Source organism: Ovis canadensis, chromosome 6 (genome assembly GCF_042477335.2).
Source record: "Ovis canadensis isolate MfBH-ARS-UI-01 breed Bighorn chromosome 6, ARS-UI_OviCan_v2, whole genome shotgun sequence".
NCBI classification, from domain to species: Eukaryota; Metazoa; Chordata; class Mammalia; order Artiodactyla; family Bovidae; genus Ovis; species Ovis canadensis.
The window spans coordinates 109,553,651-109,581,226 of record NC_091250.1 but is presented as its reverse complement, the minus strand read 5'-3'; the positions used below and the strand labels follow the sequence as shown (position 1 = coordinate 109,581,226).

Genomic DNA, 27,576 nt, shown 5'->3' with positions numbered 1-27,576 from the left:
TCAAACACTTATTCAACAAATGTCAAACAAATCTGAACCCTTCGTGCAGCCCGTGATGTTGGGGATACAGAAATAAAGAATTCTTCTAGATTTCAAAAAGCCCCCATGTCAGACTCAGAAGCCAGGATGCTTCCCTTTCTGTAATGTGACTGGCTCCAGGCCCACTATCCTCACATCCACATGGCACACACAGTACCAGTGTTTCCTTTCAAGGTGGTTTCCACAGTCCTGTGGATTCTGCCCATAACCATGACCAGGAGTGGAGACGGCCAGCAGTCTCCTCCAGGAGGGACTTTCACCTGGCCTTGGAGCTCATTCAGCCTGCGCACCTAAAGAATACCATGCACTGACTCTTTTTTTTTTTTTCCCAGCAGATAACTAGAATTTATTCATCTTGCACAACCAAAATTTTAGACTTGCTGTACTGCTGCTGCTAAGTCGCTTCAGTCATGTCTGACTCTGTGTGACCCCATAGATGGCAGCCCACCAGGCTCCCCCATCCCTGGGATTCTCCAGGCAAGAATACTGGAGTGGGTTGCCATTTCCTTCTCCAATGCATGAAAGTGAAAAGTGAAAGTGAAGTCGCTCAGTCATGTCCGACTCTTCGTGACCCCACGGACTGCAGCCTACCAGGCTCCTCCATCCATGGGATTTTCTAGGCAAGAGTACTGGAGTGGGGTGCCATTGCCTTTTCCAATGCCAGGAATCCATTTTTTTTTTTTTTGGCCAATGGCAACTGCCCTTCTACTTTCTGCTTCTGTCAGTTTTGTTATGTTAGATACTATAATATGTCATCATTGCTTAGTCACTAAATCATGTCCGACTCTTTTTTGACCCCATGGACTGTACCCCACCAGGCTCCTCTGTCCATGGGGATTTCCCAGGCAAGAATACTGCAGTAGGTTGCCATTTCCTTCTCCAGGGGATCATCCTGACCCAGGGATGAAATTTGGATCTCCTGCACTGGTAGGCAGGTTCTTTACTTACCACTGAGTCATCAGGAAAACCAAGGTACCTCAAATAAGGGGTATTATAGAGCATCCATCCTTCTGCGACTGGCTTATTTCATTTAGTACAATGTCCCCAATTCAACTACATTATCTCATATGGAAGATTTTCTTCTTTTTTAAGGCTGAATAATATTCCACTGCATACACAGACTATATTTTGTTTATCTGCTTATCCACAAGTGGACATGTAAATTGCTTTTATTACTTAGATAGCCTAGATAGCACTGGTTCTCCATTTTCCCTCCAACTTTTCTAAAAATCTAACCAAGGACATGAAAGAAAGGAGCCTACTAGCTGACCCTCAGACTGGCCCATCTCCCAGTTCCTGTCACATCCCTGCCCTTTGGCTCAGCTGCAGAATGCAGCTACCGAATGCAGCTACCACAGTTCTTTGGGATGACACCCAAGACCCACCTTCTGGTCCATCTGCCTCCTCAAGTTTTCCTGCCACTACACACCCTGCCTTAGGTTCTGGGCACACCTGATTCCCTGTCTCTTTCAAAAGACAAACTTAGGATTCTGTCCATTTCTTTGTTCTCACCATCACACCTCCCTCTATTTCTGCATTTAAAAAAATTCTTTATACATTTACTCTTTTACTTGTACCCATGATTATAATCACTATTGAAAAAATAGTCATGTATAAAAAATAAATTAAACCATATTATGACTAGTCCCACCTCCAGAGATGGTTAAGATACTAGAATTTCAACTATATTGTAATAAAAAATAGAGAGTTAAAAATATAAACAAGGACTTCTCTGGTAATCCAGTGGTTAAGAATACACCTGCCAATGCAAGAGACATGGGTTCAATCTCTGGTCCAGGAAGATAGCACATGCCACAGGGCAACTAAGCCCATGCATGAGAACTACTGAGGACCAAGAGCTTTAGGGTGCAGGCTCTGCAACAAGAGAAGTCACTCCAATGAGAAGCCCAGCCTGCACATCGCAACTAAAGAGCAGCCCCACTCATAGCAACTGGAGAAAGCCCATGAGCAGCAATGAAGACCAAACAGCCACAAAATAAATAAATAAAATTTTAAAAACCAAAAATTAGGCATATAAAGCTACTAAAGTAATAAATACCAATACATATGCTAAGTAGGCAGATACTAAAGTAGGAGCAAACTTAAAAGCCTACTTTTATTTGTCCAGGTTTCTTGTTTCTGTTTTTTCCTCTCTAAGTGAAAGTAAAGCTTAAAAATATATAAATATAGTTCCTCTTCATTTAAGTCCTGTGTTCTTATACCATGAAGGAATCTGACTTAACAACTTTTTAAAATGACAATCTGAGACAAAGTATTTTGTTTGTCATTGTTGAGTTGCTAAGTTGTGTCGGACTCTGCAACCCTAAGGACTGTAGCCCACCAGGCTCCTCTGTCCATGGGATTTCCCGGCCAAGAATACTGGAGTGGGTAGCCATTCCCTTTTCCAAGGGATCTTCCTGACCCAGCGATCAGACGCACGTCTCCTGCATTGCAGGCAGATTCTTTACCATGTGAGCCACCTGGGAAGCCCGAGTCAAAGTATAATGCTCATCAGATACTGTCCCAGGGCCCCCAGATACGTGCAAAAGGACGTCTAGAAATCACATCACAATGTACATCACTAAAGCACTAATAAAATTATAAAAACACTGTTTGTCAGGTCTCTCGTCTACTGTTCTCACACCATCAGGAATCACATTCAGAATTTTTTCTCCTACTTGAAAAGCTGCTTATAGCTCCGGGTGGCCCCAGGTAGTTAGGGGGCAGGGGGGGGCTTTTTCGGTGGCCTGCTTGACCATGGCAAGTCAGGGCTTACCTGCACAGGAGCGGTGGTCTTGGTAGAAGCTGATCCCACATGTGGACACACACTGGCCCTCCTGCATCAGAAGGGGAGGTTGGCAGGACGAGCACTCGAGCCCACTGGTGCAGGTGGAGCAGTGTGGCTGGCAGGCTGGCTCGACAAGGGTGGGAGAAAGAGAAAGGGAACCTTTCATTAGTTCAAGTGCACTGCCCTGGTGGCAGTGCCTACACAGACCAATTCTGGAGACACAGAGAATCAGGAAGCAGGAAAACAACTCTACCTGCCTTCATTTACACAGCATATATTTCATGCCAGGCAATGCGCAAAGTGCTTTATGTATATAAACGCATTTAATCTTCACAACAACGCTATGAGATAGAGTACCAATCCCAATGTTACAAATGACGAGCAAGCTCACAGAAGCAAAATAATCTGCTCAAGATCAAGGTCACATGAAGCTGGCATTGGAAGCAAGGCAGTTAGGCTCAAGGGTCTTGCTCTTCTCTTCATATCCATTTGCCCCCAATAGCTTTCTCACTCAATCATTTACAAGAATACCCCTTATTCAGAGATAAAAATAACTTCCAAGGAAGCTGAAGATTATGAATCAGGAGAGAGAGTAGGCAGAAATGAATAATTACAAAAATAATAAAAGCAGTTGACTTTTATCGAGATCTAACGACATCCTAGGCACTATTCTAGACACTTGACGTGTACTCACACATGTAATCCCCACAGTGCCTCCTGAGGAAGGTACCAGAATCACTCCACTTTATAGGTAAGAATGCTGAGGTGCAGAGAGGTTATACTCACAGCCAGGGTGAAAACCTACACATTCTAAAATGGATAATTAACCCCCTGAGTTAGAGATAGGAGAAAAAGTAACTATGATTTGGCCTCAACCAAGCCCAATTCTCCCAGTAAGAGCTCCCTCTCATATGTATCATGTGATTCAGTCGTGCCTGATTCTGTGTAACCCTATGGACTGTAGCCCGCCAGGCTCCTCTGAACATGGGATTCTCCAGGCAAGGATATTGAAGTGGGTAGCTATTTCCTTCTCCAGGAGATCCTTCCGAACCAGGGATCGAGCCCGCATCTCTCACATCTCCTGCAGGCAGGTTCTTTATCAATAGTGCCACCTTGGAAGCCCCACATGTACTATAAGCATTCTGAAATGCACATGAACCCCCTCTGGATCCTCTGGTAACCCACAAGAGCTAAGCTCTGTTACCAATTATCTGTGTGATATTAAGCAAGCCAGCTCATTCTCTGGTCCACAGATTCCCCATTAGCAAAACAATAAAGTTCTAGTAAGTGCTCTCGAAGGTCATGTTACCTCTGAAGTTCTGTCTTGGATTAACTGATGACTATCCTCAAAAGTGAGAAATCCAGCCACGACTACCTAGTAAACATCTGACTGCCCCATGGAAACATCCATCAAATGTGTGATGGGTGTAGAGAGGTCAAGGAGCCTACGGATGACATTACCCCCTTCTCATGGTTTTTGGAAGTTGTGCGTTTCCCGCACCATGACCCCATCCAGGATACCAGTGAGCCTCAGTCCCTCCCTGGGTAGTCTGCCTGGAGCCGTACCTAAACAGAAAGCACCAGCTTGGTAAAACCCCAGACCACAGCTGTGCACACACTGTCCATTCCTCAGCAACTTGGTGGGATCCTGGCAGAGGTCACAGTGGTCTGGAGACTGAGAGCAGGTCAAGCAGTCTGGGTGGCAACGAACTATGAACAAGGACAAAGAAGAGGAGAACTCAGTAAAGACCATACAATTTCTCTTACCTCCTTCTAACAAGGGATTCATGGGGTATGCGGATCTGTATAGCAAATCGAGAAAACTCTGGGTGTGTATGAGAAAGGACTCCAAATAGCAAAACTGATTTCAACACAAGATTTCAAGGAATTGCTCCTCGTCTAAAAAACACTGTGTTCAAAGTGAAGACATTAAAAACAATACCAAACTAACCCTTTGCTGACAATTTACCACCAAGTTCAGTGATGAGCCCAATGACTGGTAATGAGGTTTGAAATCTTGAAGAAAAAGAAGAAAAAAGTGGCTGCATTTTTAAGAAAATAATAACTGTTTTTCAACAGTATAGGTTTTATGCATGAAAAGGGCTATAGAGGATCTGTAAAAAATATGGAGAAAACTCTGGGGATGAAAAAGGACTCCAAATAGCAAAATTGATTTCAATGTAAGATTTCTAGGAATTGCTCCTTGTTTGAAATACAATCACTGCGTCCCCAAAGTGAAAACATTAAAAACATTACCAAACTAGGCCTTTTCATGCTTCTGTCTCCTCCTAGAATACCTCTAGAAATAGGAATGACTAGTTCCATGATAGATGATTTAAGCAGATTCAATGATTTATAATTTCCTAGAAGTTTTTCCTAACCTTTGATGTGATAAAGGTTAAAACATAAAACTTACACTACTGAAAAAGTTATTATATTCTTAAAAAAAAATAAAACCATTTTTTTCTTCTTTTTCTCCAAGATTTCAAACCTCATTACCAGTCACTAGGATCATCACTGAACTTGGTAAATTGTTAGCACAGAACTACTTTTAGGTTTCACAGTTGTCAAGGATCTGATTTTCAAGGTTTGGGAAATTATAATACGCTACATATTTGTTTTGGAAAGCCCAAAGAGTCACTTTGGTGAGGGTAAAGTAACGAAACCCTGCCATTGCCATGGTTTTCCCGTGATAAACTCTTCACGGAAACACTGATTAGCCAAAATATGTTGAGTGCCACAAGTGCAGCTGCCAATATGAAAAGCTGCAACTCACAGATGAAAACAATTAATTATGAAATATGAGTGCAAGAAAATGCCACTTCTCCAAGGCAGACTGAGCTCTCAGGCAAATTACTGCTCAGCCAGACCAACTCCAGGGCTTGCCAACAATTATTAACTGGAACTAATTCAACCCCAGGTGATTTGAAGGCAGAGTTGCAGAACAAGTAGATAAAATTTTCTTTTGGAAGAAATTAATGGGTCCTTCAACTTCAAAAACCCATTTGAGAACTCCAAAAGGAACCATCTGTTTAATAGTTCATCTAAAGAAATGAACATCCATAACAAACTTGCAACAATTTTTCTTTGATCTTTGACAACGAAGCAGTCCTAGTAACCATATTTGCCTTTACAAGTTTTTGAACATTATTGTATTTGGTTTTCACAATAATTTTGCAAGGAAAATAAGGCCGTTTTATCAACAAGAACATGAGGATTCAGAGAGGACCAATGACTTCTGCGAGGTCACATACTCATAATCAGCTGAGTTTGGCAAACGCATGGACCAAGATTAATTAGTGTCATTTGTTAGAAAAAATTAAGAAGAAACAAACAAACCAAGTGAGTGAGTAGAGAAAAATAAGCAAGGGGCAGGAGGAGAGGAGATCTCTTTGAATTGTGTGGCAGTAAGGACAGCTCAGCAGACATAAAATGGTCATGGACCCACCTGATGTGCATTCGGGACAGCACTGTCCCTCCACCACCTGGGCTAGTGTGGCCACCGGGCATGGAGGACAAGAGGGCTCGTAGCAAGTTACCTGAGCCCCTCGGCACTCACACACCTTGCAAGGGCCATCCTCCCACTTTTCTCCCTCCTGCAGGAGACAGCAAAGAAGGACGTTGTTATCAAAGTGCAGAGATTCAGAAGCCAGGTGGCTGGTGGAGAATGCATGATTTCCATAGGGTCAAAGTGAAGGCTCCTGATTAGTACAATGTCAAACCTAACTGAAACAGGACATCAGTAGAAAAGTTCAAGCCAGTCAATCCTAAAGGAAATCAACCCTGAATATTCATTGCAAGGACTGATGCTGAAGATGAAGCTCCAATCCTTTGGCCATCTGATGGAAAGAGCCAACTTATTGGAAAAGACCTTGATGCTGGGAGAGATTGAAGGCAAAAGGAGAAGGGGATAGCAGAGGATGAGATAGTTAGATAGCATCACTGACTCAGTTAACATGAATTTGAGCAAACTCTGGGAGAAAATGGAAGCCAGAGGAGCCTGGCGTGCTACAGTCCATGGGGTTGCAAAGAGTCAGACATGACTTAGTGACCGAACAACAACAAGAGTTATAAATTTAAAAGGATAGCGTCTCCCCTTCTTTGTTCATTATTGATTTATTTTAAAGTAGAACCCAGGCAGAAAGATAAAGTGTGAAAGCATTCTGGGGCTTCTAGAATATGCAAGAAGCATATAACACTTGTTTCTCAAACTATTTCAGCAAAACCAAAACAAAACAAAAACACCAGAAGGGATTACTGTGTACCTGGTGATTAGCAGGTGCATTAAATACAATCTTTATAACAACAGTAGGAAGCAGGTTAAAATGCTGAATTTCCTTATTGTTACTATAGTAAGAGCAACAGTAGGGTCATGTATTCTTACAGTGACAGCTCTGGCATACCCACATTTAGTGGGCTGTGGATGTGCCATGGGCTTTCTCACACTAAATATTCTTTTCAGCCAAGCAAATGATGATAATAAACATTAGTTGACAGAGCGTCCAAAGTGAATTATAAAGAGCAGTTCCTTTCTGCTCACTTTACTATTCACCCTGGAGATAGAAAAGAGACAAAAGTTCCTACCAGAATGTTTGGGGACATGAAGGAGGTATTGTTAAAGAGAATAAAAGGGCATACTTTAAAATAAAGTTTTGATAAAATGTTTACTGAGTCAGTTGATGCTAAGCATTCTGAACAATTAATGTGACAGTATTTAGCAAAAGTTCAATGAATCAGTCTTTGTTATCATTACAAGTCTTAATCCCAGACCATAGTGCCATCAAATATGACTATCAAAAATACTGAGCATTAAAGTTTTCCAGGATGGTTTATGTAGATCACTGCTTAAAATAATTTTGTACATATTTATCTACAAGCTAAAAATTTATACTTACTGGAATACGTTTAACTTTACTTGCATTTGAGGACATCTAGGAACAAAGCAAAACAGAAATATATTTATTTTTATACTACTAAAAACACCATTATGCTGATCTAGGCATTTTTTCAATAGGAAATATCCATTTTTCCCTAAGTAACAAGAACCTTCAGTCACGGTTTATGAACATAAATAAAATATATATCAAAAACAAGAAAAGCATACCAGTATGAGGTGAAGACAATATGCCTAGGAAATATTTTTGAATTCTCATTCTCACTTTGTGCTGGAGTATTTGGCTTCAATTCCCCTCAATATGAAGGACTTTGCAGGTAAGAGACCTAAGCTTGTAAGAGCAAATTCTTGAAACTTCTATGGTACTGCAGCATCATGGGAATTTGTGCTTATTTAAAACAACTTGCTTTTATTGAATTCTACTGGGCTTTATTTACCTTCAAAAATGGATAGGAAAATTAATACTGTGATAAAGAGAGAAAACACAGCTTCAATATTTATAGGGAATCTTTAATCTCCTAAATTCTTAGGAAACAAAGTTAACTAAATTATGTTGTATCGATATGAAGCAAACAATGCCAAGAGCATGATGATAATAATAATAATCTTAAGCTTCTTTATATGCCAGGTATTGTTCTAACTTTATATGTATCATCTCAATAGACCCATGAGATAAGTACTATTTTTATCTCTATAGCTGAGGATTAAGTAACTTGCCCAAGGTCATTGTCAGTATGTGGCAAAATAGGGGTTTGAATTTAGAGCTCGCATGTTTTAACCCTATACCACACAGCATCCCCAGCTTATATAAAACACTGGCAAGTCAACGGGTGCAATTTACCCAGATCACAAGAGAAAAAGGTGTAGGAATCAGTTCACCACTCAAAGCACCTAATCCTAATGCTGATAATCCCACTTTGACTGGTCAGTGAAGCAGCTGTATCTATGATTAACAGATGTGCTTTTTAAGTACACATTGAATTTATCAACATTCCAAGAAGCCCACATGGAAAATAAGAGCTATAAAGATAGAGCAAATTTGAAGAGATTAAGATAAATATGTTTCCCTGGGGGTATAGAAGAAAAAACAAGTACAGACTTAGGAATAAATAAACCCTTAACTAATAGTTTTGCTCTACATCCAACACATCAAAATCCTTTCAGCTCTACCTGCAGCATAAACCCAGAGCCTGATCGCTTTAGATCACTGCCTCCTTAGACCAAACCACCACCACTCTCCTCCAGACTACTGCAAAACCTTCTAACCAAAACACTAGTATCAGCCTCACCCCCTTTGTCACTTGCCCATATGGTGGCCAATGTGCCTTTCTCACAAGTAAGCCTCTCACAGCCCTGCTCTGCTCAAGACTGTCCAGCAGCTCTCATCTGCGTCTGGGTGAAACCGGGGTCCAGGCTACCTCCTGTACCTCATCTCAGAGCCTTTCCCCCTCATTCCCTTGGTTCCAGCCAAACTCACTTTCTTGCTGTTTCTTGGACCTGCCAAGCACACTTCTGCTTCACTGTTTTTTCCCTTTGCTGATTCCTCTTCCTGGTATGTATCCCCCTCCAACATATCCCTGGCTCACTCCCTCAGCGTCTTCTTTCAGGTTTTGCTCGAATTTCTCTTCATGAGAGGACAGCCCCCATCATCTGATATAAAAGACGCCTCTCTCCCCTCAGTTACTACCCAGCTGGTTTATTTTCAAAGTGGTGCCCGTCACCACCCAACACATGTGTTTATTGTCTATGTGCCCACCATGAAACAAAAGCTCCTGGAGAGCAAGGGCTCTGCCTGTGGCGTGGGCTTCTGTATCTCCAGTACCTGGCACAACAGTGCAATCATGTTTGTTAAACAAGTGAATGGGTAAAAGAAATGAGAAGGTAATGCCCCCTTATTAAACTAATTTCCAAAGATCCATTTTTATTAGTCTTCGGTTATTAGCCCGATACTCACAAATTCTGCATTTTCTTTGTAAACACAATAACCATTCCTTGAAATGCATTCAGGACAGCATTTTCCCTCTAAGTGAATTAACTCTTCACCCTGCAGAATAAAGGTTGCAGAAATACACATCAAATTAACATCTCCAGGGAGCAGCACTAAATTGCGAAGTGGCTGAATTCCCTGAGTAGAATGGAAAGCCATGACACACCCCTCTGCTTTGGCTCATGACTTATTGCATCTCCCCTGTGCTATGTCCCTATGAAAAGCCTAGTCAATACAGCTCACCCCTTCCTCCAAGGGTTTTTTTCTTTCCAGTTCTGATGATCTTTGTATATGATTTCCTACCCATGACCAGGAACTCCCATGAAGAAGAAAGGCCACAAGTAATCTTGTAGTCATGGAAAGTTATGAGTTTCAGAAAAGGACCTTAAATTTATGTTCAAGGTTTGAACTTGTGATTTGATTTCATTAACAGTGCTCAAATCATACCAACATTTCCCTTGAATACAAAATCAGGCACATCCCTATATGCATAGATGAAGTCTCAGGCATAAATTAAACAGCAGAAAACTAATTCCTATTCAATATTCTGAAACTGTTATCCAATTCACATAATCACTATTTTAAAAATTACAAGAGGAAGGAAAGAAATGCCACACTAGGAAGGCAGATTTTCAACTTTCAAAGCCATCATTTTATCACTTTTAACTTATCAAAATCAATCATTTCAATTGTTTATTATAAAATAAATGCTTACTATAAAAATAATTCTGAATTCTATAACTTAGAAAACATAATTTCATTAAACATAAGTCCTACCTCCCAGGAAATCTGCTATTAAAAAGACAAGCTTTATTTATAGCTTTTCATATGCATATAGTAGCATCTAATATCTGTAGGCTAAAGAGTATTCTTTAAAACACTTCCCACTTTCTAAAGATGTATCTACTTTTTAAAAAATGATGATGTTTCTTTACATGAAGACATTATTTAATTTGTGATCTATATTACATTTGAAGTGTAAAAACCATGTTTAGGTAAAAACTGAATAATGTAAAACTGCATAAACAGAATAATCACAGTATTTATGTTTAAAAACACTGTGCACTAAAGAAAAATATGAAAGAAAAGCATTGGTTGTCTTTCAATTGTAGCATTATGAATGGATTTTAAAGTCTCTTTTCTACTTCTCTTGAGCCTTCAATTTTCTAAGTGAATATGTATTATTTTAATGAAGCTATCACTTTTAAAAGAAACAAAAATATATGAATGACTATAATTTTTATAATATCTAAAAAGTTATTTCAAAAAGGAAGGGGTTAGATAGATCACCATTCCTCAAAATTTCATGCCAGTCAGAGGGTGCTACAGGGAGCAGACGTATTTACATATAAATTGTTTTGCAGAAACGTGACAAATCAGCTGGTAGTGAAGGCCTAACCTACGAACAAAGAGAAATTTGCTTTCCAAGCATATAAAGGGGTTTATAAACGTGTAATCTAAGTCACTTAAAACAATGTTTTGAAACAAGACAGAGTACGTGTCCTTCTATTAAAGTTGAAATGCATGAGACATTCTTGAGTGCCTACTACAATATAAACAGACAAAACCGAAAATGGAGCCTTCATTACTGTGATAAGGCAAAGAAGGTAGCTTTTCTGAGTTTTCAAAAGCTCCTGAAAATAACCACTAGCCCTGCTCCTAGGGAGTGAGGATGCAGTTTCAGTGAGGCAGGAAGTTCTAAATAGATTTGCTATTTATAGACATCTAGAAGGCAATGGCACCCTGCTCCAGTGCTCTTGGCTGGAAAATCCCATGGACGGAGGAGCCTGGTAGGCTGCAGTCATGGGGACGCGAAGAGTCAGACACGACTGAGTGACTTCACTTTCACTTTTCACTTTCATGCATTGGAGAAGACAAGGGCAACTCACTCCAGTGTTCTTGCCTGGAGAATCCCAGGGACGGGGGAGCCTGGTGGGCTGCCGTCTCTGGGGTCGCACAGAATCAGACATGACTGAAGTGACTTAGCAGTAGCAGCAGATGCCCCAAACTTCATCAGTTCACTGCGATGAGGAGCTTGCTCCAATTAGCATCAGACTTTGGCTTTGAGAAAAATTGCTTTCTGAAACAAAACTAACTCTTCTTTTTAAGAGGATTCTGCTGCATAGGCCAGATGGAATCTGCTAACCCCTCACCACTGAATCACACCAGTATCCATCCATCAGATAGAGACTTTGTCATTCCACCAACCTGCCCACTGCAAGAGAAAACATTCTTTTGAGGGAATTTTCCTCTGCTGGAGAAAGGAAAAGCACCTCATGTTGACGGCATGACTACCTTCTTCCATGTCTTTTGCTAGAAACTTTGATTCCCTTACCATTTTATCTCTCATATATGAATGTGAGGTCTTTAAAAAAAAAAATGGCAAATTGCCTTCTTCATTTGAATTCATGCTCAAAGATAATATTAAATATAGAAACATGGAAATCATCCTATTACGCTATTCTACTGCTGATTTACTTATATTTCAATGTCTAGGGATTTGGTTTTATACATCAATGACAAAGGTCATGCCACTTGATCCTTTTTCAACAAAGAAAAACTGTTTGCTATTTCAATGCTATCATAACACTGCTGTTGATAATAATGCAATAATTATTACAATGGTGATGCTGCACAATTTTGCCTCTTTCTCTAGAAGTTTACTTTTCTGCACCTTTGTGGATATAGACATAGACTTATTCTACCTTTGGTATGAAGATTAGAAATCAGATGACCTTGATATATCTTAGAATAGGCAGAAAGTGGGGTAGAACTGAGTAAAAATACCAATAGTGTACTTTTACTGCTCGCCTTGGCAAATGTCATCATTTTCTCCAGGTGCTCCTAACGCATTTTATTCATGTTAATTCCTAATCATTGGTGTCATTGCATATTATAATTCCTATGTATGTATCCGATTTCCCTCGAAAAGCCTGGGAACTCTTGAGATTAAAATGTATCTTCTTCATCTTGTTATCTCCAAGCTACACAGAAGTTCAAAAGTGAGTATCCCAGGCTTTCACAAGGTCATTGAGAAAGTGAAAGTGTTAGTCACTCAGTCGTGTCCGATTCTTCGCAATCCCATGGACTGTAGCCCGCCAGGCGCCTCTATCAAATTCTCCAGGCAAGAATATTAGAGTGGGTTGCCATTTCCTTTTACAGGGGATCTTCCTGACCCAGGGATCAAACCCATGTCTCCTGCATTGCAGGCAGATTCTTTACCATCTGAGCCACTAGGGAAGACACTTAAGTGACTTTCGCACAAGGTCATTAAGTATAGCTATTTACGGAAGTACGGCATAGAAAGAAGGCTAAGGGATATTTTTTGCACGGTTTAGCTTTGGTTAAAATTTCCCACCAGGTAGTACATTCAGTGTAGAATCCAGGGTCTTCAAACAATATGTGCTAATTGATTAAAGATCTGGAGAAATAGGCTAAAGGCATTAGAACTCAATTCATAAAAGAGAAGATGAGTGGGCGTGGGCAGAGAATGAGAGGCAGGTGAGACAGTGCCATGGGGTGACCTGCAGAACATTGAGACCCATTCCACTGGCTTCAGCGGCTGCTCCCCCACCTAAGAACAGAGGAGAGGGCCTGGCTTATGCCACCACAGCAGGAGACTGGCAGGCACTCGCAAATGCATTAACACTGGGTGGCAGGGGTGGGGTGGGGGGCAAATTACTTTCTGTGAGTGAGACTCTTGCTTATAGACCTGACTGAAACTAGGTGGTTAAGGGACCCACCCTACCAGGATCACCTCTCCCCGATTTTCCACAAACCCTGGGATATCAGACAAATTAAAACCTTGGAAATAACTCAGCATCCTCTGGGCAGACTGCCAAGGCCAGGAAGCCCAGTCTTGGCCCGAGAGAGAGAGGGGAAACAGAAGAGGGCCCTGACCAGAGTTTTTCTCATCTTCATCCAACCATTCTGATTCCCCTGATGTGAAGAAGAGAAATGAAAAGGCATGTGGAGGGAAATAAATCTGCGAAAGGCGAGGCCCTCTTTACCTAAATGTGTCTCAGCTCAGCTGAGACACTGAAGTAGGAGGGCAGCATGAAAAAAGAGCTCTGTTGCTGACAGCCCTGCTTGATAGGCTGTTCCTCCCCAGGAGCCATGTCAAGAGGAGCCGAGACGTGGGGGAGAACAAGAAAGAAAAATGCCTTCACAGACAGCCCATGCTTCAGATCTTCCTAGCTCCCCTCATCCACTCAAGTTCACAACCCCGCGGGAAACTGGTGGGGCGGATGGGAGCGGCCAGGGAGAGGGAGACAGCTTTGAAAGCAATTTGTTTTGCAGCAGGTCAAAATTGAGTTCAAAGGGAAAATAAAAAAAGCAATTTCCCTGCCATATATATCTACAGTCCAAACAGAGGCTACTTTGTTAAAAGATTCTAGAAATTTTGCAGACAGCACAAGTCCACGGAGGTCAACAGAGTTAATTATTTATGGGGTCTCTCTCCATGCCTCTTTAAAACAAAAACACAAACACATTTCATTTTCTTTCCTGATTCACAGGAAGAGCCTCCAGGTGCCGGCTCGCCACTAAAAGCTGCCAGTGGGGCCTGTGACAGAAGCTGGACCCCCAGAGCACCTGCAGACTCTGCTTCAGAACCAGACTGAGCTGGGCAGCCAGCAATGACGAGGCCCAGCTGCTCTGACTGTTAGGCTCCTGTCCACGTCATCCCTTTCTGTGTCTGAGTCTCTGGCTCAGGGCTTCCCATCTAACCAGCTGCTCCAAGAGCTAACAGCTCCAGGCTAGCTGTTCCAAGCCAATCTGAACAGAAAGTAACATTTACACTACAGAAGCTCCGTGCTAGGAGACAACTTGAAACTGAGCCATCAAACCTGGCTGTCCTCTCTGCTGGGAAGGGACGGGAAGGAACAGGTGGGGGACCACCAATCCTGCTGCAGAGAGGGTTTCAAGTCCAAACAGAGATGCCTCCATTCCTTACCCGGGCACACTCCACTTTGGCACACTCTGCAGTCTGGCAGGTCACTTGGCCATGGTCACACACACAGAACTCACAGGCCGAGGCCTTCCACATTTCATCCTGGTATCGCACGAGCCCTCTGTGGGAGCAGCTTCCAGCAGGAGACACACAGTCCTCACAGCACTGCCCCTGACGCCGAGCCCGTCTCTGACCCTGAGGAAGCAGAGAGAAGGGAGGGGAAGGGCAGTGGTCAGGAGGGCACCAAAGCATCAGAGCAAAAGGACACAAAACACCAAGTTTGTACACCGTTCCCTAGTGGCTAAGATGGGAAAGAATGAATCTGCCTGCAATGCAGGAGATCTGGGTTTGATCCCTGAAGATCTCCTGGAGAAGGAAATGGCAACTCACTCCAGTATTGTTGACTAGGGAATCCCATGGACAGAGGAGCCTTATGGGCTACAGTTCATGAGGTTGCAAAGAGTCAGACATAACTGAGCAAGTAACACTTTCACTTTCCCTTCCCCCACTTCCCCAGATGGAGGCAGGTTCCCCCCCACCCCCACCCCCCGCCTCCTTCCTAGGAGGCAGGTACTTCCTACCTCTATCTCATAATCTGAGCATCATAACACTGTCTCTTTCCTCAAGGGACACAATGTACTAAGAAATGCATTTCGAAAATGACCTTGATAAAAGTTGGAGAATCAAGCTGCACACTCCCAAATACCTTTTTGCATCTTAATGGAGGGCAGGGCTGTTTGTGACACCTGACCTCGCCCTGGTCACATGTACAGGTGGTGCAGGCATTTTCATGCCACTGCTCTCCATGCTGAAGAAAGGGTGGAAAAAAGTGGAAAATCAAATGTCACATGTATCAAATAGAAACCTGAGGCACATAAGACACACAACTTTTTATTAGTTTTCAATTGAGTCACATTGCATGTAATCCTGAGAAATGATAACATTCACACAGCAAGAGGCTCTAAGGAAAAAAGTCAGGAAATGTCCAAAGAGAACTTTGGATTCATTCTTATTCAACTAGATTCATTCTGCCGATGCCTTGAGGGCCTGCCCGCCTTATGCTAGGTACACAGAGGCCTGGGAACTCTGAGCATCATAGGAAGTCAGTGTTACTGGCTAAGTGATGGTTATTCTTTAGCTCTTCTTTGCTGGGAGACCCAGTTCTCATGGCCACACACTCACTTTTCCAGCTTCCCTTGCAGCCAGCCCACAGACATAGTCCCCCCAACCAAGGGGACCCTAGGGGAAGAGTGCTACAGGTTGAGGAAAGGACTCTCCTCACCCCATAAAAGAAGAAAAGCCACCCCTTTCTTCCATCAGGCTTAAGGAATGATTGGGTGAGGACGAGCTGCCTGAAACTGTGGAAGACACAATGGCTGGAACATGAAGGGACAAGCCAGGAAGCAAATGCCAACATGCTAAGGATGGGAGAGTACAAAGATCAAAAGACAGCATGGAGACCTGACCAACCCTGTGACTTCCCCACCTCCCGGCTTCTTGCGATGTGAGGTCATAAATGTTTCATCTTAGCCACATTTAGAGGAGCATTTCTGTTGCTGGCAGACAGAAACAGGGTAACAGATATAGAGGCTTTTCCTTCCAGGAGGAAATAATCTAGCACGTATATGTCTACTGTATTAGACAGCAGAGATCTAGTATATAGAAAAATCATTTCCCCATGAGTTCTTTTCATCTAGACTTCAAGGGACCCATCTAGAATTTATGTCATTCATCCCCTAATACTCTTCCAGATTCTCTGCTGAAAGTCAAAAATCACAATTTCTATTTACTTTTCCTCAGAATGACTGGTAAGTAAGGGAATTAGTTGGGTTTATTTTTTGATATATTCTTTGCTTTAGAATAATGTAACCTTCTTTTGGTTCAGCTGGACACTCCCAAGACAGAACATTCATTCATTTGATTTGTTGAACTCACTTTCGTTTGGTGCCTATTCTGTGCTGGGTAGTTACCTACACTGTCCCAATAGTACCTTCAAGCTTGCAGGCTCCACCACCACCAGACTTCTTGCCCTTCCCTCTCTCTCCTCCCACCCTGCATTGCTCCCAACCTCACTGTAAGTCAGGAGACACTGTCTTTGAATATCAGTGCATAAAGTCCAACCCAGACAGATATTCCCAGAGGCTCCAGGTTAAGCGTCCACTGACAGTAACCAACGGTACTCCTTTTTCCCTTCAAGAGGTGTGAACAGAAAGTTCACCACAGTTCATGAACCAGGTGCTGTTTGCCAGCACATTCTTTTATATTTCTAATCCTCTCCGATTTAATTTTTTCAGAAAGACTTGCCATGAAGAGAAGAAAAAAGCCATTTATGTACTGAGTTACTAATGCTGGCACAGAGTCAGATGAGGGCGGGGGAGGAATGATGGTTAGCAAGGCAGTGGGCAGATGTGCAAGAACGCATGTCACAACACCTACGAGGGGCACATCAAAGCTTACCTCGTACACTTGGCCAGCAGCAGAGCACGATCGCAAAGAGCACTGTGGACAACATTTTCCAGGGACGCGGACTACGGTTTCATCCTAACACCCCAGAAAGAGTCCATCAGAAGGCGATATTAATAAAATCCACGACAGCAGGAAAACTTCACTCACAGCCAACTCAAACATGTGCCTCAAAGCAGCCAGAAATAGCAATTTCCTCTCCTTTCGTATTTATTAGTCACCTGGTGCTTTGATAAGAATTAGCACTTCTCAGGGCAGTGTAACTTGAGAAGTCTGCACATTCGTCAACCCTCAGCTACTTCTAAGAACAAATAAAAGCTCAGCTAATAGCAGTAAGAATAGTACTTCCTTCCACATCTAGGTTGCTTCCAAGTCCTGGCTACTGTAAACAGGGCTGCTGTGAATACTGAGCTGCATGTGTCTTTTTGAATTATGGTTTCTCAGGGTTTATGCCCAGTAGTGACCTAGATGGCTGGGATGTGTGGGGGATGGGGGGAGGTCCAAGAGAGAGGGAATATACATATATATATTATATATATATTTAGCTCATTCACTTCACTGAGCAGCAGAAACCAATACAACACTGTAAAGCAACTATATCCCAACTTTAAATAATAATAAGAAGAGTAGATTTTGTTTGCCAGGTACTGTTCTAGGTACTTTATGTGAACCTGTGAAGTAGGGACTCTCATTCCCCTTTTAAAACAAGCAAAGTGAAAAACAGAGAGGTTGTGGAACTTGCCCAGGGTCACAGAGACACCTTGCCCAAGGTGACCAGTAATGGTAAACGGTTGGCAGAGGACTTCAGAATATCAGCCATTTCAACACTTCAGAACATTTACACTCCTGCTGAGTTAGCACTAATCTCAAAGTGAAGGGATCCCTCCATTGATAAACTATCTCACTATTCTTTTGGATCTTTATGTGAATTCACACATTCAACTATATGTATTAGGGAGGTCCTTAACATGAGAAAAATCAATCTTGGTGGCTCAGATGGTTAAGAATCTGCCTGCAATGCAGGAGACCCAGGTTTAATCTGTGGGTCGGGAAGAATTCCCTGGAGAACGGAATGGCTATCCACACCAGTCCTCTTGCCTAGAGAATTTCATGGACAGAGGAGCCTGGTGAGTTATAGCCAAGGGGGTCCCAAAGAGTCGGACACAAGTGAGTGACAAACAGTTTCACTTTATTCACTTTAACATGAAAAAAAATCAATCACACCCTGAGATATCTATTAATGGGAATATGGCAGTGCAGAGAAATATGTGTGACAGACATTAAACGCCCAAAGGACACCCCACCTCCTCATTCCTACAGTCTCAGCTCTACCGCACTTACCCCCAGAATATCAGACCCTTTGTCTCTGCTGCCCTGAAAAGAATTTTCACAGCAATGAGAAGACAAAGAATCAGCTTCTCATTTTGACATCATTACAGCTTTTAAGATAGAAGAAAGGAAGACAAATTAAAGCCAAAAGAAGGAAGATTGGAATAAACCAAGCTTCGAATACAAAGAAGTGGTAGAATTTATACAGAAGATACCTCCTGAACAGTTATATGCACTTCTTTTCACAGAAAGCAGAAAATGAGATTGCATAATCATTCAGTTCAGTTCAGTCACTCCGTCATGTGCAACTCTTTTCAACCCATGGACTGCAGTACGCCAAGCTTCCCTGTCCATCACCAACTCCTGGAGTTTACTCAAACTCATGTCCATTGAATTGGTGATGTCATCCAATCATCTTATCCTCGGTCATCCCCTTCTCCTCCCCCCTTCAATCTTTCCCAGCATCAGGGTCTCTTAAAATGAGTCAGTTCTTCACAACACGTGGCCAAAGTATTTCAGCTTCAGCATCAGTCCTCCCAATTAATATTCAGGACTGATTTCCTTTAGGATGGACAAGTTTGATCTCCTTGCAGTCCAAGGGACTCTCAAGAGTCTTCTCCAACACCACAGTTCAAAAGCATCAATTCAGCACTCAAATTTCTTTATAGTCCAACTCTCACATCGATGCATGACTACTGGAAAAACCACACCTTTGACTAGACGGACCTTTGTTGGCAAAGTAATATCTCTGATTTTTAATATGCTGTCTACGTGGGTCATAGCTTTTCTTCCAAGGAGCAAGTGTCTTTTAATTTCATGGTGGCAGTCACCATCTGCAATGATTCTGGAGCCCAAGAAAATAAAGTCTTTGACTGTTTCCATTGTTTCTCCATCTATTTGCCAGGAAGTGATGAGACCTTTCTCACTGATCACTGACGAAGGCTTTCCTATCTCTCCTTGCTATTCTTTGGAACTCTGCATTCAAATGGGTATATCTTTCCTTTTTCCTTTGCTTTTTGCTTCTCTTCTTCTCTCAGCTATTTGTAAGGCCTCCTCAGGCAACCATTTTGCCTTTTTGCATTTCTTTTTCATGGGGATGGTCTTGATCACTGCCTCCTGTACCATGTCATGAACGCCATCCATAGTTCATCAGACACTCTGTCTATCAGATCTAATCCCTTGAATCTGTTTCTGACTTCCACTATCATAATCTATACGGAATTCACTCTGCAAGAAAATAAGGCCAGGGTACTTGGGGGAAGGTGAGGGTCGTGGAGAGTGTCAAATAACCTTAATTTTTCATGGAAAGTTCCAGTCATGCCTGTGGTTATTTTAACCCAATTACATATGATCAGCTAGATTAATGCATTACTCTCTATTAGGGATTAATTTCAAACACCTGAATCACTGGAATTAAAATGACAATTGTTTCCTCTGTTACTTTTATTACTGGATAAGTCTATAAAAATATTATGACAATTGATGTTCCACAGAGTATGTGAAAATTGGACATGGATTGAAATCATTGAGCATTCCTTGACCTCAGCTCTTGAGTTTAATAAAATTTCAGCAAGGAAGTAAAAATAAAGTTATATCTGATGTCATATTCATTCTTCAATAACTTTATGGAACTAAACAATGAATTTATACAATGTTAAGTAAAGAAATGTCATGATCACAAATCTTGAACAGAAATATTGACTCAGTATAATTTATCTTAATCAACAGGGACTAAACCCAAGGACAGTGGCAGAGTCAACTGGAAAGCACAGAGGAGGAGTAATCACCTGTATAAGAGGCTGGTACAAGGAAAATCAAGTTTTCTGACTCTTATTGGCAATGCTTAATTATATATTTTATTAGACTTTCTTCTAATAGAAAGATTTTTTCTATAGACATAGAACCTTTTTTCACAAACAGAGACCAATTAGAACAAGACGGAAGGACATTAAAGAGAAAATATCCCTGGAGACAACAGAACTTCATGATGGTGAATTTAGAGCCCATTTGGACTTGCGCTGTATAAACAGGACTGAAGAGGCAAGTCAGCAAAGTGGGTCAGAGAGATGGAAAAGACGTTTTGGCAGTACACTTTTATTGCTATAATATATGCCTGAATTCTATCATTCTTTTCTTCGTTGTTGTTATTGTTCAGTCGCTAAGTGGTGTCTGGCTCTTTGAGATCCCGTGGACTGCAGCACGCCAGGCTGCCCTTGTTCTTCACAATCTCCCGGACTTTGCTCAACCTCATGTCCAATGAGTCTGTGATGCCATCCAACCACCTCATCCTCTGTCAACCCCTTCTTCTCCTGCCCTCATTCTTTCCCAGCATTAGAATCTTTTCTAATGAGTCAGCTCTTACAAATGAGGTGGCCAAAGTATTGGAGCTTCAGCTTCAGCATCAGTCCTTCCAGTGAATATTCAGGACTGATTTCCCTTAGTATTGACAAGTTTGATCTCCCTGTAGTTTAAGGAATTCTCAAGAGTCTTCTCCAACACCACAATTCAAAAGAGTCAGTTCTTCAGCACTCAGCCCTTGTTATGGTCCAACACTCACATCCATACATGACTACTGAAATAAACCATAGCTTTGACTAGATGGAACTTTGTCAACAAAGTGATATCTCTGCTTTTTAATGCACTGTGTGTTTGTCACAGTTTTTCTTGCAAGGAGCAAGTGTCTTTTAATTTCATGGCTGCAGTCACTATCCACAGTGATTTTGAAGCCCAAGGAAATAAAATTTGTCACCATCTCCACACATTCACCATTTAGTCACCAAGATGTGATGGGACCAGATGCCATGATCTTAGTTTTTTGAAAGTTGAGTTTTAAGCCAGCTTTTTGCCTCTCCTCTTTCACCTTCATGAAGAGGCTCTTTAGTTCCTCTTAGGTTTCTGCCACATCTGAGGCTACTGATACTGGTGTTATCTGCATATCTGAGGTTACTGATATTGCTCCTTGCAGACTTGTTACCAGCTTGTGATTCGTCCAGCCTGGCATTTGGCATCAGGTACTCTGCATATAAGTAAAATAAGCAGGGTTACAGTATGCAGTTTTGACATACTCATTTCTAATTTGGAACCTGTCCATTGTTCCACATACGGTTTAACTGTTGCTTCTTGTCCTGCATACAGGTTTCTCAGGAGACAGGTATAGTGGTCTGGTATTCCCATCACTTTAAGTGGAATACTGTCTGGTATTCCACAGTTTGCTTTCCACACAGTCAAAGGCTTTAGCACAGTAAATGAAGCAGAAATACATGCTTTTTCTGGAATTCCCTTGCCTTCTCTATCTTCTAACAGATGTTGATAATTTGATCTCCAGTTCTTCTTCCTTTTCTAAATACAGCTTGTACATCTGGATGTTTTCGGTTCATATACTTCTGAAATCTAGCTTGAAGGATTTTTAGTATTACCTTGCTAGCATGTGAAATGAGTGCAGTCGTATGGTAGTTTGAACCTTCTTCAGCATTGTCTTTATTTGGAACTGGAATGAAAACTGACCTTTTCCAGTCCTGTGGCCACTGCTGAGTTTTACAAATCTGCTGACATATGGTGTGCATCACTGTAACAGCATCATCTTTTAGGATGTTAAGTAGCTCACCTGGCATTTCTTTCATCCCTGGTGGCTCAGATGGTAAAGAATCTGCCTGCAGTGCAGGAGACTGGGGTTCGATTCCTGGGTCATGAAGATCCCCTTGAGAAGGGAACAGCAGTCCACTTCAGTACTCTTACCTGGAGAATCCCATGGACAGAGGAGTCTAGTGGACTACAGTCCATGGGGTCACAAAGAGTCAGACAAAACTGTACAACTAACACAATTTCACAGCTGGAATTCCATCACCTCCAACTCATAGATTTGCCTTTCCAAATCTATAGACTATACAGGGACCAGCACACTACAGAAAATGACCAAATCCAGCCCACCACCAATTTCCATAAGCTTTGACTAGAACACAGCCACCTACACTCATGTACATATTACCTGTGGATGTTTCTATGCTGTAATGGCAGAGTTGAGTAGTTGTCCCAACTACATGGCACACAAAGCTGAAAACCTTCACTATCTGGCTCTTTACAGGAAAAATTTGCCAACTCTAAGTCTAATATAGTATCATCAGTACTCACAGGAGTTTAGTACAAAAAAAATATGTATGATCAACGTCATTATAGTTTGGGATAGGGCCACCATTAAGGATATACAGTTGACCCTTGAACCAATAGAGGTAAAGGGAACTGACCCATCATGCAATTGGAAATTAGAATATAATTTTTAGCCAGTCCTAGGTATCTACATTTCCTCCGCATCTGTGGTTCTGCATCCATGGATTCAACCAGCTGCGGATCATGGGGTATTGCACCATCTACTATTGACAAAATCTGCATATGTTCAAACCATGCTGTTTGAGGGTCAACTGTATTTAATTATGGTTTACCATATTCCTTAAATTAAAATACTATGATAAACTTTACAGTATATTATGGCTAATAGCTCATGACAAAGTATCTTCTCCTATGATACCTCTGAAAATATAAAAATGAGATGAAAACTGTGCCATCAAAAAGGAGAACAGACAACCTCCTGCTATTGCCAAGAGGGGTCGCACTGACCATTAGACTTTCCGTGGCCTTTCTCTGTTTTGTTAACCAAATAGAAATGAGAACCATCACTTCCTCTGAAGTCTCTGACTCTCAGTGCCAAACATAACATGGCTCATCCCCACAGTGTGTGGCCACTACTATCCGAAGCCATCAGAGTGCTCACTGTAGCCTTCACCTCCCTCAATGGCTTTCTACATCTAATCAGAGCCCATAATGTAAAAAAAGAAACAAAAAGAAAGATAACAAAATGAATGGGAAATATGTGCACTGGGGGAGGAAGAGGAAGTGATAAAAAAATGGCGATGAGGACACGCCAAATGTAAAGCACACAGTCACCAAGAAACATGGTGAGAACTCTTGCAAACTAGAGATTATAGTTCTATGTTTCATGAATTAAAAATTTAAGAAAATTGGGCAGTGGAGACAGCAAAAAATCTGATCTCAGTACAGTAGAGCAACATTAAGTTAAAATTGGCCAGACCCTTGGTCAAGGAAACACACACCTTCCTAAGCACTTAGACCTTTATTTTCTTGGGCTCCAAAATCACTGACGACAGTGACTGCAGCCACACAATTAAAAGACACTTGATCCTTGGGAGAAAAGCTGTGACAAACCTAGACAGCATATTAAGAAGCAGAGACTTTACCTGGCCAGCAAAGTTCTGTATAGTCAAAAGAATGGTCTTTCCAGTAGTCATGTATAGATATGAGAGTTGGACCATAAAGAAGTCTGAACACCAAAGAATTGATGCTCTGGAGAAGGGGCTTGAGAGTCCCTTGGACTGCAAGGAGATCAAACCAGTCAATCCTAAAGGAAATCAATGTTGAATATTCATTGGAAGGACTGATGCTGAAGCTGAAGCTCCAATACGTTAACCACCTGATGTGAAGAGCTGACTCATTGGAAAAGATCACGATGCTGGGAAAGATTAAAGGCAGAAGGAGATGGAGGTGATGGAGGATGAGATGGTTGGAAGGCATCACTGACTCAATGGACATGAGTTTGAGCAGACTCAGGGATATTGTCAAGGACAGGGAAGCCTGCTGTACTGCAGTTCATGGGGTTGCAAAGAGTCAGGCGTCACCTAGCGACTGAACAACAACAATGAACCCAAGAAGCGGGTATTAGCGAACTGCATGCTGCTTACCTTTGCAGCTTTGAAGCACTGAGTATGAACAGATTTCTCTAAGGCTGAGCAAATAGAAAGAAAGGAACTTGAGGGGAAATCCTAAAGTGTAAGCAAAAAGTAATAATACTCTGAAGATTCACAGAAAGGGCAGATTTCTGAAACCAACATATTGCAGGATCTCAAGTAAAAGATTTAAAAACCATTTTGCAACTTGAGTAAGGCAGAAGAAAATGCAGTCTTTATTAAAGAAGCAAAAAGCAATATAGAAAGAGAAAGCATTGGAATTTTAAAAAATTGGAAGAACCAATGATAAGAGAAAGAAGGAAGAATTAAAAGAAAATTAAAGAAATCATCAAATTAAAATCAATATGGAGGCAGGAAACACAAACTCAAGAAGCTCTCCCCATAATGTAGAGCAAAGACACAAAAGTGAAAATAATGAGGCAGAACATGACCAGTAATGAGGAGAGATGGTAGAGGAGCAGTCTAAGAACCATATGTGTTTCTGAGAACTGAGCATAATTGGAACAGACATGACTAATCAAGGCCAGAACTAAAGAAAATATTTCACACCTGGAACACAGACTAAAAGGGCTTCACAATATTCTAGGTAAAATATGTGAAAAGACACCTTCCTAAGAAATACCCTGGGGAAATGTCTTAATTATAAAGATAAAGAAACATCTTGCAAAAATTCAACAGAGTAAACTAATTGATATAACAGAAGAGAAAACAGACCCACCTCTGACTCCTCCAGGGCACTAAATTCCAGAATTCAGTGGAAAGGAGATTATAATCTCATTAAATTTTAGACCCCAACAAATAATCTTTCATGAGTGTAGGCAAATAGGAAATAATTCTGCAACACGTCAGTGGCTCGAAAGACAACAATGTTTCACCTTTTTAAGAAACTATCTGAAGATGAAGTTCAATTCACTTAATCAGTTGGGAATGGGAAAATGGTGGTATTGAAAAAAAAAATTGGTAATAGAGCCACAGGAAGAACTCTCATCAGACTGAACAGATCATTTTAACAAGCCTACAAAAATATGAACAGAGGCCTCTGTTCACATGGCATCTGGACAAAAGCTGAATGCAAGCAATTCCAGTGTGAATTTACACCACCCACCAAGGGAACAACCCCTTATTTGAACACAAGAATTACTCCCTTTATCAGAGATAATCACTAACTCCAAAAATCTGATTATAACTATGCAAATATATGCACATTTGCCTACCAAAAAGTTGGAATGAATTTTTAAAAAAATCTACTGTGATGTTTTTGAATGGTAGAAATATGGATGGATGATCAGTTCCTTTACTGCTTTTTTCAAACTTTCCTTAATGAACACAGATTCCTTTTACAATTAAAAAAACACACTTTATTTTAAAAATCAAATTTTTTTTAGAGCTCAACACCTGGAAATACATTTCTTCTGATAAACTTTAAAAAAAAATACTGAATGAGTTAACTCATATAAAATGCTTGCAATCATGATTGATGACGTTAGCAATTACTGTTTTGTGATTATTATTAGATGTAAATAAACAACATGTGACTCATCATTTGGGGAGGCGATGTAGTGTAACAGGTAAAAATCAAAGTCAAGTGTGGTCTGTTGAAGTTGTAATGTCAAGCTGCCTAGGTTAGAAGCACAGATATTTCCTAACGATGGTACCTTGAGCAGAGTATTTAAACTTTGTATCTCAGTTTTGTCTACTGCAACATGGGATGATAATAATAGCTTGTACTTCATAAGGTTGTTATGAAAATAAAAAAGATTTTAAATTAATGATTATCAAATAATAAATACCCCAAATGTGGGGATGGTGAGGGTTAGATGGTGACAGTGATTATGTTTCCGACCAAGGCACTAACTCTATCAGTTCAGTTCAGTCGCTCAGTGATGTCCAACTCTTTGTGACCCATGGACTGCAGCATGCCAGGCTTCCCTGTCTGTCACAAACTCCTGGAGTTTACTCAAACTCATGTCCATCAAGTCAGTGAATCCATCCAACCATCTCATCCTTTGTCGTCCCTTTCTCTTGCCTTCAATCTTTCTCAGCATCAGGGTCTTTTCAAATGAGTCAGTTCTTCGCATCAGGTGGCCAAAGTATGGAGTTTCAGCTTCAGCATCAGTCCTTCCAAAGAATATTCAGGACTGATTTCCTTTAGGATTGACTGCCTCTTTATATCATTAGAACACCCAATGTTTTAATAGTGATATTAAATCAAGAAAAATGGTTTAAATAATCTGACAGTTGGGTATTTTTGAATGTCAAGGCAAAACTATAAACTTGATGCAAGAGTGCTTAAAATTAATCTATTGTCAAGACTTCAGAATGCTTGCATAGCAATTAGCTCTACAGTATGGCAACAAATTTCATCTTTTTAAGTTAATCCATGCAAACTGTAAGTTAGTACTGTTTGAAGCTAGAGTTTAGCATTTTAAAAAATGGGAACCAGCACTTTCTGGTATTCCAAGCTAACCCATGATATGCAGTCACTGTTGTTTTTAAAGACTTGAAGCAGAAGGTTCACAATGGAGTGTTTCTTCCTTCCCTCGTCCCACCTCCCTTATTGTAATGGTGGCAAACTGCTTAATTAAGCTTCTTACATAAAAGACTAAACCCTGGGATGTGTAAGTCAAAATGCTCCAACACTACAATATCTTTCAAATGTAAGATATTCTGCAACTCGACCAAGAAGCTCATTTGCAATCTGAAAGCTAGGACAAGACGTCATGATGAATGGAGATATGGGATAAGTGTGCAATGTTTGCTGTAGTGTGGGTAATGCAATCTGGTCTTTCAATTAGATACGTTTTTCCTTTATTTGGCATTTAGCATTTCTTGCCTAATTGCCTTTTGTCTGCCTTTAAACATATTGCCCAATTGTCACAATATGCAATGTTATTGATTTTGTTTTATTTGACACAAAGTACTGCTCTGTATCAACTGAATGCTGGCTTCCAGCTTTTTCTCAGATCAAAAATGAGCTATTTTTGAATTGGAGGCAAGCTCCTTTCATGGTTATCTGTCAACTGCCAAGGAACATCCATGGGAGCTACTGGAAGAATAAAAAACTACAAAATACCATGGATACAAAATTTATTTGCATTTGACTTTCTCCTGCAAATCTGTATGAAAGAGTCATGTTTTGAAAATTTGATCCATTTGTTTGTTTGTTTTACTTTAAAAAAACACTTTTATAGAAGTCGAGCTCTGGCTATGTAAAGTCCTTTTTTACTTTAAAAATAAGTAAACTAGCTTATTTTTAATTAAAGGATAATTGCTTTACAGTGTTGTGTTGGTTTCTACCAAATATCAACATGAATCAGCCAGAGGTCTACCCATGTCCCCTCCCACTCAAACATCCCTCCCACTTTCCCT

At 41.0% G+C, this 27,576-nt stretch overlaps 1 protein-coding gene across 2 annotated transcripts in view; it reads right to left on the bottom strand.

The window, feature by feature from the left end:
- Positions 1 to 27,576, bottom strand: part of FRAS1 (Fraser extracellular matrix complex subunit 1) — a 516,652-nt gene that overhangs the window by 268,640 nt on the left and 220,436 nt on the right. For both annotated transcript variants that reach the window (XM_069594438.1, XM_069594439.1), the window contains exons 7-14: positions 17,117 to 17,200; positions 15,366 to 15,467; positions 14,663 to 14,854; positions 9,676 to 9,765; positions 7,723 to 7,758; positions 6,276 to 6,423; positions 4,394 to 4,537; positions 2,816 to 2,950 (exon numbers count right to left, since the gene is read on the bottom strand). In XM_069594438.1, coding sequence (XP_069450539.1) covers positions 2,816 to 2,950; positions 4,394 to 4,537; positions 6,276 to 6,423; positions 7,723 to 7,758; positions 9,676 to 9,765; positions 14,663 to 14,854; positions 15,366 to 15,467; positions 17,117 to 17,200 — 931 coding nt within the window. The remainder of the gene's footprint in view (positions 1 to 2,815; positions 2,951 to 4,393; positions 4,538 to 6,275; positions 6,424 to 7,722; positions 7,759 to 9,675; positions 9,766 to 14,662; positions 14,855 to 15,365; positions 15,468 to 17,116; positions 17,201 to 27,576) is intronic.